The 10,226-nt window shown below is 33.6% G+C and overlaps 1 protein-coding gene and 1 pseudogene across 2 annotated transcripts; one reads left to right on the forward strand and one right to left on the reverse strand.

Moving 5' to 3' along the window:
• Nucleotides 1–769: 769 nt before the first annotated feature.
• Nucleotides 770–2,623, forward strand: LOC146919620 (putative F-box protein At2g36090). The gene has a single exon (XM_085713039.1). It carries the CDS (start codon nucleotides 895–897, stop codon nucleotides 1,804–1,806), a length of 912 nt encoding a protein of 303 aa, XP_085569165.1. The 5' UTR covers nucleotides 770–894; the 3' UTR covers nucleotides 1,807–2,623.
• A 5,719-nt stretch (nucleotides 2,624–8,342) lies between these two features.
• LOC146919621 (beta-amylase 3, chloroplastic-like) lies at nucleotides 8,343–9,938 on the reverse strand (annotated as a pseudogene). Its single transcript, XR_015011085.1, has 4 exons — nucleotides 9,388–9,938; nucleotides 8,987–9,202; nucleotides 8,549–8,659; nucleotides 8,343–8,459 (listed from the first exon to the last, which is right to left on the reverse strand). The product of XR_015011085.1 is annotated as a beta-amylase 3, chloroplastic-like (transcript).
• Nucleotides 9,939–10,226: the final 288 nt, after the last annotated feature.

Genomic DNA, 10,226 nt, shown 5'->3' on the forward strand with positions numbered 1-10,226 from the left:
TTTACATCTATCAGTTAATTGAACCGCTAATTTTACCAAACACTTCAAGTAGCTTATCAGCTATCAGTCATCAGCTATAAGCTACTATTTTTACCAAACAGAGCCTAACTGTTTTTCATTTAGGGTTGTGTCCATGGAAGAGTTGCTCCAACATTATTTAGTTTTATTCTTTTAATTTTTGCATTTGATGTGAATGTATCTAAATATTTATTTATCTCTAAAATTACAAGTGTTTACTATTTAAAATATTAGATTAGATAGCAAAAAAGGTCAAAATTGAAATTAATAATGATCTGTGAGGGTGAAAGTACGTATGTATCTAAAGAGGGAGGAGATTGTCTCCTGCAGTGGACTTCTCAGGTAATTTAATTAGTTGGGGATAAAATAGACTTCCCGCCATAGCTTGCCTCAGGTGGAATGGAATTCTTAAGTCTTAGACCATCCTTCAAGAACATTGCGCGTAGCATCACCACTTCCTACGCATTTCGTCGGTAAAAAGACCAGGTCCCATTTCCTATTTCCACATCTCCGGTACCTATCTTATGGTCTAATTCACCTCGCAACGAAGGGCGTTTATTATCATAATTACAGGATCACCTCGTATTTAGTACTTCTATGATATCGAAATCCGGGTTAAACTACGGTTCACCCACTTCTGGCTCATCAACTAGGGCAGATCACTCATCTTCGGTTTTTATTCTTCCCTATCAACCCACCCTATCTAAAGATATAGAACAAAATTTCGTATCTTGTATTGAATGATAAAACCAACCAAGATCTAGATCTGCAACAACAGGCAGGAAAGTACACAACAAGTCATGTGTTGTTGAGTACTGCCTTAGATCCAATGTGTTTGCCGCCGCTTGAACACAACAGAAGAGGTTGAGCTCAGCCATGAATTATTTTGATAGGTTAGATGAAGACATCGTTCCATTCCACATCCTTCCACGTCTGGATGGTGAAACCTTAATCAGGTTATCCTGCGTCTCTCACGAATTCCGTCACTTGATCATAAACAACGATGATCTAATGCGTAAGATTTGCATCTCCACCTGGCCTTCCTTGCTTCTCTCAGATGGGCACCCTTGCCCAAAGATCTCCAGATTCCCCGGTAGTTACCGTTCCTTCTTCTGCCAAGCTTTCCCTTCCATTGATGAACATCATCCTCTTCCTCCTCCTCCCCCTTCTCCTCGTCCGGTGACATTTTTCATGTACGCCATGGATGCATTTTTACAGGGACAACGAGAACCTTGTTATTCAGGTCTTCATATAGACAAAGTAGACACAACAGAAATGGAACAACTAGACACAAACTTAGAATCGCTTTTGGGCCGGAAGTTGTTCAACGACTTGACAAGAACTTTTTTTAAAATAAGAGTTTATTGCCTCTCGCGTTTAAGAAGGAAATTCTGTCATGTAAAGAAAGAGGGTTGTGAGGAATACTTGAAACAAAACATGAGGTTTAGTTGTGTGGTTGTCGAAATAAATAGAAAGTGTGCGGGGAGCTTGTTTCGTCCGTCTACTTGTAAACCTGTTTCGGTGAAAAAGATGAGAATACGCGTGCCCAGTAGGGTTGAAGTGGTGTTTGAGACCTTCATACCGGCGCCTGTAGGGTTTTATACAGAGATGGTCAAGTGTGAGGTGAAGATCATGTGCGGCTGGGAAGAAGAAGAAGAAGATAGATTCTACATGGATACAATTAACTTTACAATGGATGATATGAATGGAAAACAAGTAAGGTCGACAGATGGTCACTTAATCATCTCCAATGCTATTGAAAATGGGGAGAGGAAGATCAACAAGTAGTTCCATATCAGATTCAGACTCATAAAGCCTTGCGTGGTTTTGAGTTTGAGTTTGAATTTGAATTAACAATTGAGTTTTCCATTATTGACATTCCTATATAAACGACTAAAAAGCGGTTACTTACAAAAACAAGAGGGTACAAGGTTTGTTTGTTTGTTTGTTTGTTTGGGATTGATATAGAGTTGTATATTACATTATATGAACAGATATAGGAGAACTAGTGCAGATAGCGCAATTGATTAAAGCCACTGGCGGAAAGGATTGCAGCCAAAAAACAAGTCAAGCATCTAGTAAATGTCAATTAGATTTTGTAGTATATAAATATATAATGTAGAAGAGTGGTATTCCTCTTCTGCTATAGTAATCTGTGATGGATAAATGATCTGGTTTGAGAATTAGTGAGGAAGCCATGTAGAAGTCCACTAATTGAGTTACACCAGGATCTGGTATGATTTAGGAGTCTTTCCAATTTGGCTTTTGTGAAGGATGGCAAGTGAGACAACTCTAGAGTATAGGAATTTCAAGCTAAATGCAACTGTAACCAATAATCAAGAGTCTCTGTGTTATCTATCTCTATTTATAAGATTTCTGCTGATTTGGTAAGTGGTAACAGACATTGAAAACCAAAACTCTCCATGTAAATTATCCTAGGAGTTTGATTCCTACTCCCAGATATTAATCCATAGCAAGACAGTTGAAATTAGTTTCAGCATATGAACTGTTTCATAAACTATTTTCGTTAATTTCTCTGTAAACATATATACATTGTAACAACATGTTCAGTTCTTTATAAATGGATATTAGATACTTATTTGAATTGAGAAGCTCTTATGAGTTGTTAGAAACTAATCCAAAGGTGGCCTAAATCCACTCTTGTATTGTTGTCCCTGTAAATGAGCCACAATGCACTTATGAATTTGACCCCTTGGATGATCCTATACAAGACTAATGTGAAGATCCTATGTTTGATTACCAACAGACAAGTGCAAAGTTTGATATGAAGATTGTGCCTTCCAAGTTTACCTCTGGAAGCTCCTATGTACTAGATGATTCCTGCAAACAATTAACAAAGAATCACAAACCAATCATGTCAGCATTCTTCTACATATCCCACCCTTGCATTCATCTGTGTATGGTTAGCCATTATCTTCATCAAAAGTCCATATGAAAATTTTCGCATTAAATAGCAAAGCTTATGAGAAAATAATTTTTTGAAGTCAATACTTGTTATAGATTATAAAGGCAATATAAGTACTTGTAGTGTGATATTGTGATAAGAACCTAATGACAAATGATGGAAATACTTCTATCAGCTACTAAAAGCTAAATTGTTTTGCAAACGATTCTGTTTTCTTCATTACATCTGGACAGTGACCTGCGGTGTACAACTTGTATTCACTGATAGTCGATCAAGCATAGCAAAGCGAGTAGAGCTAAAAGTGCAACGAGCACAGGAAGGTAATCTTGCAATGTAATTGTAGTATTTAACCACAACATTATACCCTATAACACTAAGAATCGCATATAATCGAAAAACTACAATGCAGCTTCTCTGCTGTCAAAGATGTAGTCATACTCCGTAATCTTTGGTATGACTATGATAGACAACAGAAACTCAGTGGCAATCAACAGAATGAAGACGACATACAAGATAGAATTGGATTCAACCAGAAGGGGATAGATGCCAAAAAGGAATTCGTTGAGCCAAAAGATGATCAAGAGAAGCAAACAGAGTCTTCAAATACCACAGCTAATGAGATAAACAACAATGTGTTGGTTAATATATTTGGAAAGACTTCCAGGACTGAAACATTTCCGTCTAAAGGCTTAGAAGCTTGTTAGAAATCAGATATAAACAACAATGTGCTAGATCTTGAAAGCCATAGTATGATATATACCAGAACCAATGGAAATTGGCATTGGATTGAATTCCATTATGCATGCTCTCAAAAGCAAGGTTCCTGTTCCTATTTACAACAACTAGTGCAGCAAATGATCAGGACATGTACTCTCCTATTACAGAGAACACTTGAAATTAAGTGTTTTTAATAAAACTGAAAAGTTCTTGATTAATGTTTTTGTATAAGTTGTACATAGATTCAGGAAATGATTCCAAAAGGCATAAATCTTTCCTTTTCTTTTAGTTGTTTTTAGGATGATCAGGAATTTGATTATCATGGCATGCTTCATTTTTATGTCATCTATTAATTAATTCCTTGTAGAATAGAAAGAGATGATGATATATTTCGGGTTTTTCTTTAGCACAAGGGAAAGTGGATCAAATATGATAGTTCAGTTCTGAAAATTATCAGTGGATGTGAAACTCGTAAGATATTGCCAATGAAAATCTCATGGTTTTTCTTTAAATATTTTATAAATTTTGTAAAAATATATAGGGAATATATTTCTGATAGTAATTTTTATGAAATATTTTAATTTAAATATAGCTAATAGTGATTGTCACTGCTCATTAACCCATACACCAACATTCTATCCATTCCTTCATCACAATATCCTATCAACTTTACCAAGTTTTTGTGTCCGGTTTTACCGATCCATTCTCTTAACAGCAATGACATTACAAGATGTTGCTCTTTCGATTCACCTTTGTAAACAATTCCAAATGAACCTCTACCTAGTTCTTCAATAAAACCCTGCGTAACTTTTTTTCAATCAGTGTACCACCAGTTCTAACTTGTAATTCAAGTTTTTATATCATTGATTAAACTTGTAATCCACCTATTTTTCCCTAATAAACTTTTGATCTATATGATGTGATAAAGGCTTAGTTTTAGTTTGTTATTTTCAGTTACTTTGTGTATTAGGTGTTACTTGTTTGTGTTTTATGCCATAAACTATGCAGATTAGTGCTGATTATTTAAGCTGCGTGAATGCTTGATCATTTTGTTCTGTGTGAAGAACGGAACAAGTAAACTATGTGACAATATATTGTCAAATATGACACTAGTGTGTCTTGAGAGCATTGAATCCTATTCATTTGAAGACAATGGATTGCTGGCCATTGAGATGTTCTTTGTTTAAGTTCTTGTCGTGTCAATGTTCAATGAATCTACACCATGATTTGAAGACAACCGATTTTTCTTTTTCATAGAAATTAAAAATCTACACCATGATGTAATATGTTATGCAAACATGGTATTTAAAATTTTGATGGTGGACATTTAAGGGATATAGATGAGTCAAAGGAAACTTAAAATGAAATGATCAAAGAGAAATGGTATTTTGGTCATTTGAGGAGTAAAGGCATTTTGGTAATTTTAGAGTGGTCAGCATCTTAATTATTTGGGCACGTAAGATTATTTAGCGAAGTTAGTGTTAACTTTAACCAAATGCAGTTTTAAAATATCTCTCTGCCGAATTTTAAAATAAAGGGAGAAGAGGGCCCGACTCGGAACAAAAAATGAGGTATTTTAAAATATCTCTCTGCCGAATTTTTCCTTTGAAAAGTCATGGACTATTCGGGATCGAACGGCGTATGAATGTAGGGTCTTGGGTCAAAAATTGGGGTATGACACACTTGTTAAAGAACTGGTAAATATAAAAAGAGTAATGATAACTAACCTAAAAACATTTGACGCAAATACAACACCATGGGCCGTTTAGACATTTCAACCATAAAACAGGGGCAATTTTGTCAAATCCCCACACACCCATCTTTTCTCATCTTCTCTGTGTTCTCTCTATTCCTCCCCACACCACCATCTCGCCTACCGTAGTCATCACCACCACATCCTCCACCATTACAACCACAATCATCCTCGCCACTGAAGAAATTTGTTCAGATCTGTACGCGTGGCTGACGAAGTCCTCTTCTCCCTCTCGCCGAAGACCCGTTTTCACCACCACCGCGTCATTACTGAGAGAGATCAGGCGAGAGATAACTCTAATGAGATATAGATGAAGAGTCTAGATTCGTCCTCACCACCACCCTCACATCGGACACCCGATTAGTTTTATCAATGAAGATAACGGTTGTGGTCGTCGGTGATTGAGAGAGAGCATGACTGAGAGATAAATGGAGGTTACGGTGATGACGTTGGTGGTGATGGCGGTGATCAATGAGAACGGTGGCTAATGAGAGAACCGGCGAGAGGTGGTGTTGAACATAAATGGCAGAGAGAGAAGGAAACAAATTAAAAAAAAAAGGAAAAAGTTGTATTAAGCTATGGTGTATGTATTGTGTTTGACTTTTTGTGTTTACTAATCATTTATGATATAAAAATAGAGTTGTGTTATTTGATCAACCATTTTGTTGACAACTTACGAGACAATCATAAACTTACAAAGAAAAAATAGATATTAACACGAAAATCAAAACAACAGAGAGATAAAGTAAAATATGAAGTGAGTATGAGAGAGAAAGTTGTCACAAAAGTTATCATAAAATGGTTGTACAAATATCATTTATTAAAAAAATATCATATTGGAAGTTGTGTTTCAATTTGAGGAAAGTTTAAAAATTATTGTTTTCAACATAATATTTGACTTTTAAATTCTTCAACAAGTGTCTTAAAGAAACATGACCCATTTTTATATATGGTACATCATCTGAAATCTTAGGATCTATTTTGAGGTTATAATATAGAATTTGTATTATTTTTACATCATTAATCTATTTTCAAAATTTGCTAGGTTCTCATAAATTTGTTCAATGTTTTACGAAGAATGTACTTAACTCGTATAGTATGATAGTTTGTATTTAACTGATGATACGGTGTAAGGATCAAACTCCAATATATGTTAAAAAGAAATAGAGAAAAAAGATTAAAAAATTACTGATTAATTTCTTTTGTCTTTCATTGATCAGTGTTTCAAATTTATACAAATGGATTTGGCTTAAGGAAACGGATTGTAAGTAAATGCATAACAGAATGAGAATCATAAGTATGTAAGAGAGCAATAGTTTTCATGACTAAGCATATGGTTGATACCATCGTTTTTCATTCCACCAGGTTTGGAGTGGATTGGTTTCTTCCTCCTACAAAAGAAAGACAATGTCATGTGAGAATCCAGAGCTCCATAAGACCCAAGAGATCATTATTAAGGTCAATTATTTTATAACCATGCCCTTAGTGGTCCACTCAATCTCGATTTATTTTTACTAATTGAACAAGGTTTAGAATTAGTTAAACTTCATGAATCACGTGGTCTTTCACTCAAATTAAGTTATGATGCCTCAGGATTTTCTAATCATGTGCAAATGTATACAACTTGAATTACAATTGGTTTCACACTTTTTCTTTTTTACCAAAGGAGGATAAGAGCAAGAAAATAAAATAAAAATAAAAACTAAAATAAAAACTGAGCTAGAACCCTAATGATTTTGCAGATCAACAGAATCAGCCACTAGTTTTACGACCTTGTAATGATGAACATCAAATTTGTTCAACTCAAAAATACGTATAGTTAATATGGAAATACCTGAAAATTAATTGCTTCCAGACGATGATTCATCCTTAATATAGAGTGTGTGTGTGTGTGTGTTTCACTCCTAATGGTACATATCATATCACATGTTATGGTTATATATCATTTTATTATGTTAAAAACAATTGAAATTTTATATGATTACATGAGTAAAAGAAATGATGGATAAGTATTGAGTTTTTTAATTTCTCTCAAAAAAAAAAAGTATTGAGTTTTTAATAAAAAATATTCATCGGTTAAATAGAAAAAAACATAGCTTTTGCTATTGCATAAAACAATTTTTGATCAGTTATATACCTACTTCACGATTAAACTTCATATTATTACAACCCTTTACGAGCAACTCTTACATAGACACAAATATAAATGAAAAATGCTTGAGCACACTAACATAAAGAGAGGAAAAATAAATGAGAAAAAATTTAGTCACATCATTCAATTATTTTCTCTTTTAAAATTTTTATTTTATGTGTGTGTGCCTAATCACTTTTTATTTGTGTTTGTAACCAATTAAGTATTTCTCACCCTTTACTCGTAGGAAATTAATAGTTAACAAAAAAAGCATAGCTTTAGTACAATGAATAATGCATTTTTTATTTAAACTTTATAGTTAATTTATAACTATCACATGTATGTTGGTCAAAAATTAAAAAAGGAGTAGAAAACATAACTTTAGTATGACAAATAATGGATTTTTTTTTTATTAAAAAATTTAATCCATTAATAATTAGCATATGTATATGATATGTATGTTTTTCAAAAATAAAAAAGAGTACTACATAAGAATCCAGATGTTTTTTTTTTATAGAGAATCTAATAATTTATGTTAAACTTTAACTCAACATAAAGTTGTTGTGATTTGGTCCTTTATTCTATCAATTTGTTAATTTTAGTCTTTCTATTTTGTAATTTTGATTCAATTGTTTTTATAAAAAACATAAATTTTTGTCCTTTACAAAACAAGTCGCAACTTTATGTACGTACCTTGTAATTGTTTGTGAAGTACTTACTTTTTAACTAATGAAAGTAAGTCTTAGTTGACGATTTAAGTTTTACTAATATGGCAACAACGAAGGTTTCTACTTATTTCACTCAAGTGCAAAATGTTTGGTCACTTTGTTGATACATGTTAAAACAGCAAGAATCAACAAAGCAAACCAGATAAAGAAGCACATATGGCACATGAAACCTTGTGTTATAGTAACCTGCAGTTAATTCAGAAACCTTGTTGATAGATGTTGCTAGCATTTGTGCTATTGGTATATAACCATCATGAAACCTTGTGTTATAGTACCTTGTCATAGGATTGAAATTCTCCAATTCCTGGAAACTTCCGAGTTCCATCAGTTTCAGGGTATGATGGATATCTCAACTCCCCACATGGACCTAGTCCCACTTGAATTTCCTGCAAATGAATTTGGTTTTAATTAGAACTTTATACGTGACCAAATATGCATATTCCTCTTATAAATATGGCAAAATTGAATTATGAGCTAGGCTGCATATTTGTTTTTTTAATTTTTATCTAACTGGCATCGATCAAGTTGGTATCTAAGACGTTAAAATAAGGATGAACATAGACAATTATCTTTAAAGTTTTGGACGAATGTGTGATTGAAAATGTACTTTATAAGATAAGATAACACTGAGTGCAATCTAAAAGTCTTAGCCAAGTATCTTAATCACCCATCTAACCTCAAAACTGAAGCACAAGTTGATATGAAATACTTACTATGATAACATTGCCCAAATAATCTGTAAATCTGTCACGGAAGCTTCTCATATAATCGGAGTACTAGACCTGAAGTGGAGTTCTTCCTGCTAGAACAGGCACTGAATCACATCCCAATGAGATGTATTCAGGATTCCTTCTTCCTAATTTGTCTGTGTAAACTAGCTCAGGGTTCTTCCTTATTACTTCAAGCACACCCATGGAGGTAAAGGAATGCTAAAAAGATGCGATAAAACCAAATTAGTCTTAGTTTTTTTTTAATTTTTGGTCTTGCAAGATTATGAGTATAAAATAAGCAATTAATTGTATCATAACATAAGAATGTAACAACTATAAACTTGGCAAATAGAGCCTAAATTGGTGACTGAATATTATGGTTAACAAGAGTGTTATTTCCATACCTGCAGGAGTCACCAACATTTCCACCACATTGATGAAAAGACATAACAATTTGAAGCTTCAAACCATTTTTTTGTACCATCTGAACAAGCTCAGCATAAGCTTCCCAATTATAATTCATAGGACCATCTTTTTCAACCAAATCCCACCAAGCATCAACCATTACTCCTTCAACTCCAGCACTCTTCAAAGCCATCAAACTAGTATTCATTGCTCTTGCTTTATTCAATTTTCCTCCCATTGTTACCGTATCTAATGGCAACATCACAAACACCGGTACTCTATTCGAATCAGCATTGTGGTTATGAGCAATCGATGGTGCGTGAATCTTGTCCCATTTCTTGTTTTCCTTAACTGCAGAGTTGGTGTTTTCCTTTGTGAAATGTGTTTCTTGCATTGAACTCTTTGCTTTGAGATGAAACAAAGGTTTGAATTTCGGACAAGAAACTTTGTTGGAAGAAAAATCATCAAGAGATTTTAAAACTCTTCTTTCTTTTTTATGAATGAAGGAAATTGAAGAACGAAGTGTTAGAGCCATTTTTAGTGTTTGCTCAACTTGAGTGATTGCAATTAAGGATTAAAGGGTGAGAATATATATAATTTTATTTATTTTTCTTAATTATGTAATATTATTTATCAAAATAACAACTAGATATTTTTGGGAAAATTGAAGTTGGCAACCTTGGTAGGTCCATGCTTACGTGTTACCACTTCTTCTTCCATTATAAGGATCCACCTCCTCCATTATGATGCACTTTTTTTTTTCTTTTTTCTTTTTGAATTAAATAAAATGATCTAACTTCAAAAATAAGTATGAGTGAATAAACATGTCGACCTTTTG

The sequence above is a fragment of the Medicago sativa genome, chromosome 5, assembly GCF_051527215.1.
Source record: "Medicago sativa cultivar Bolivia chromosome 5, Bolivia_mono, whole genome shotgun sequence".
In the NCBI taxonomy this organism is placed as follows: Eukaryota; Viridiplantae; Streptophyta; class Magnoliopsida; order Fabales; family Fabaceae; genus Medicago; species Medicago sativa.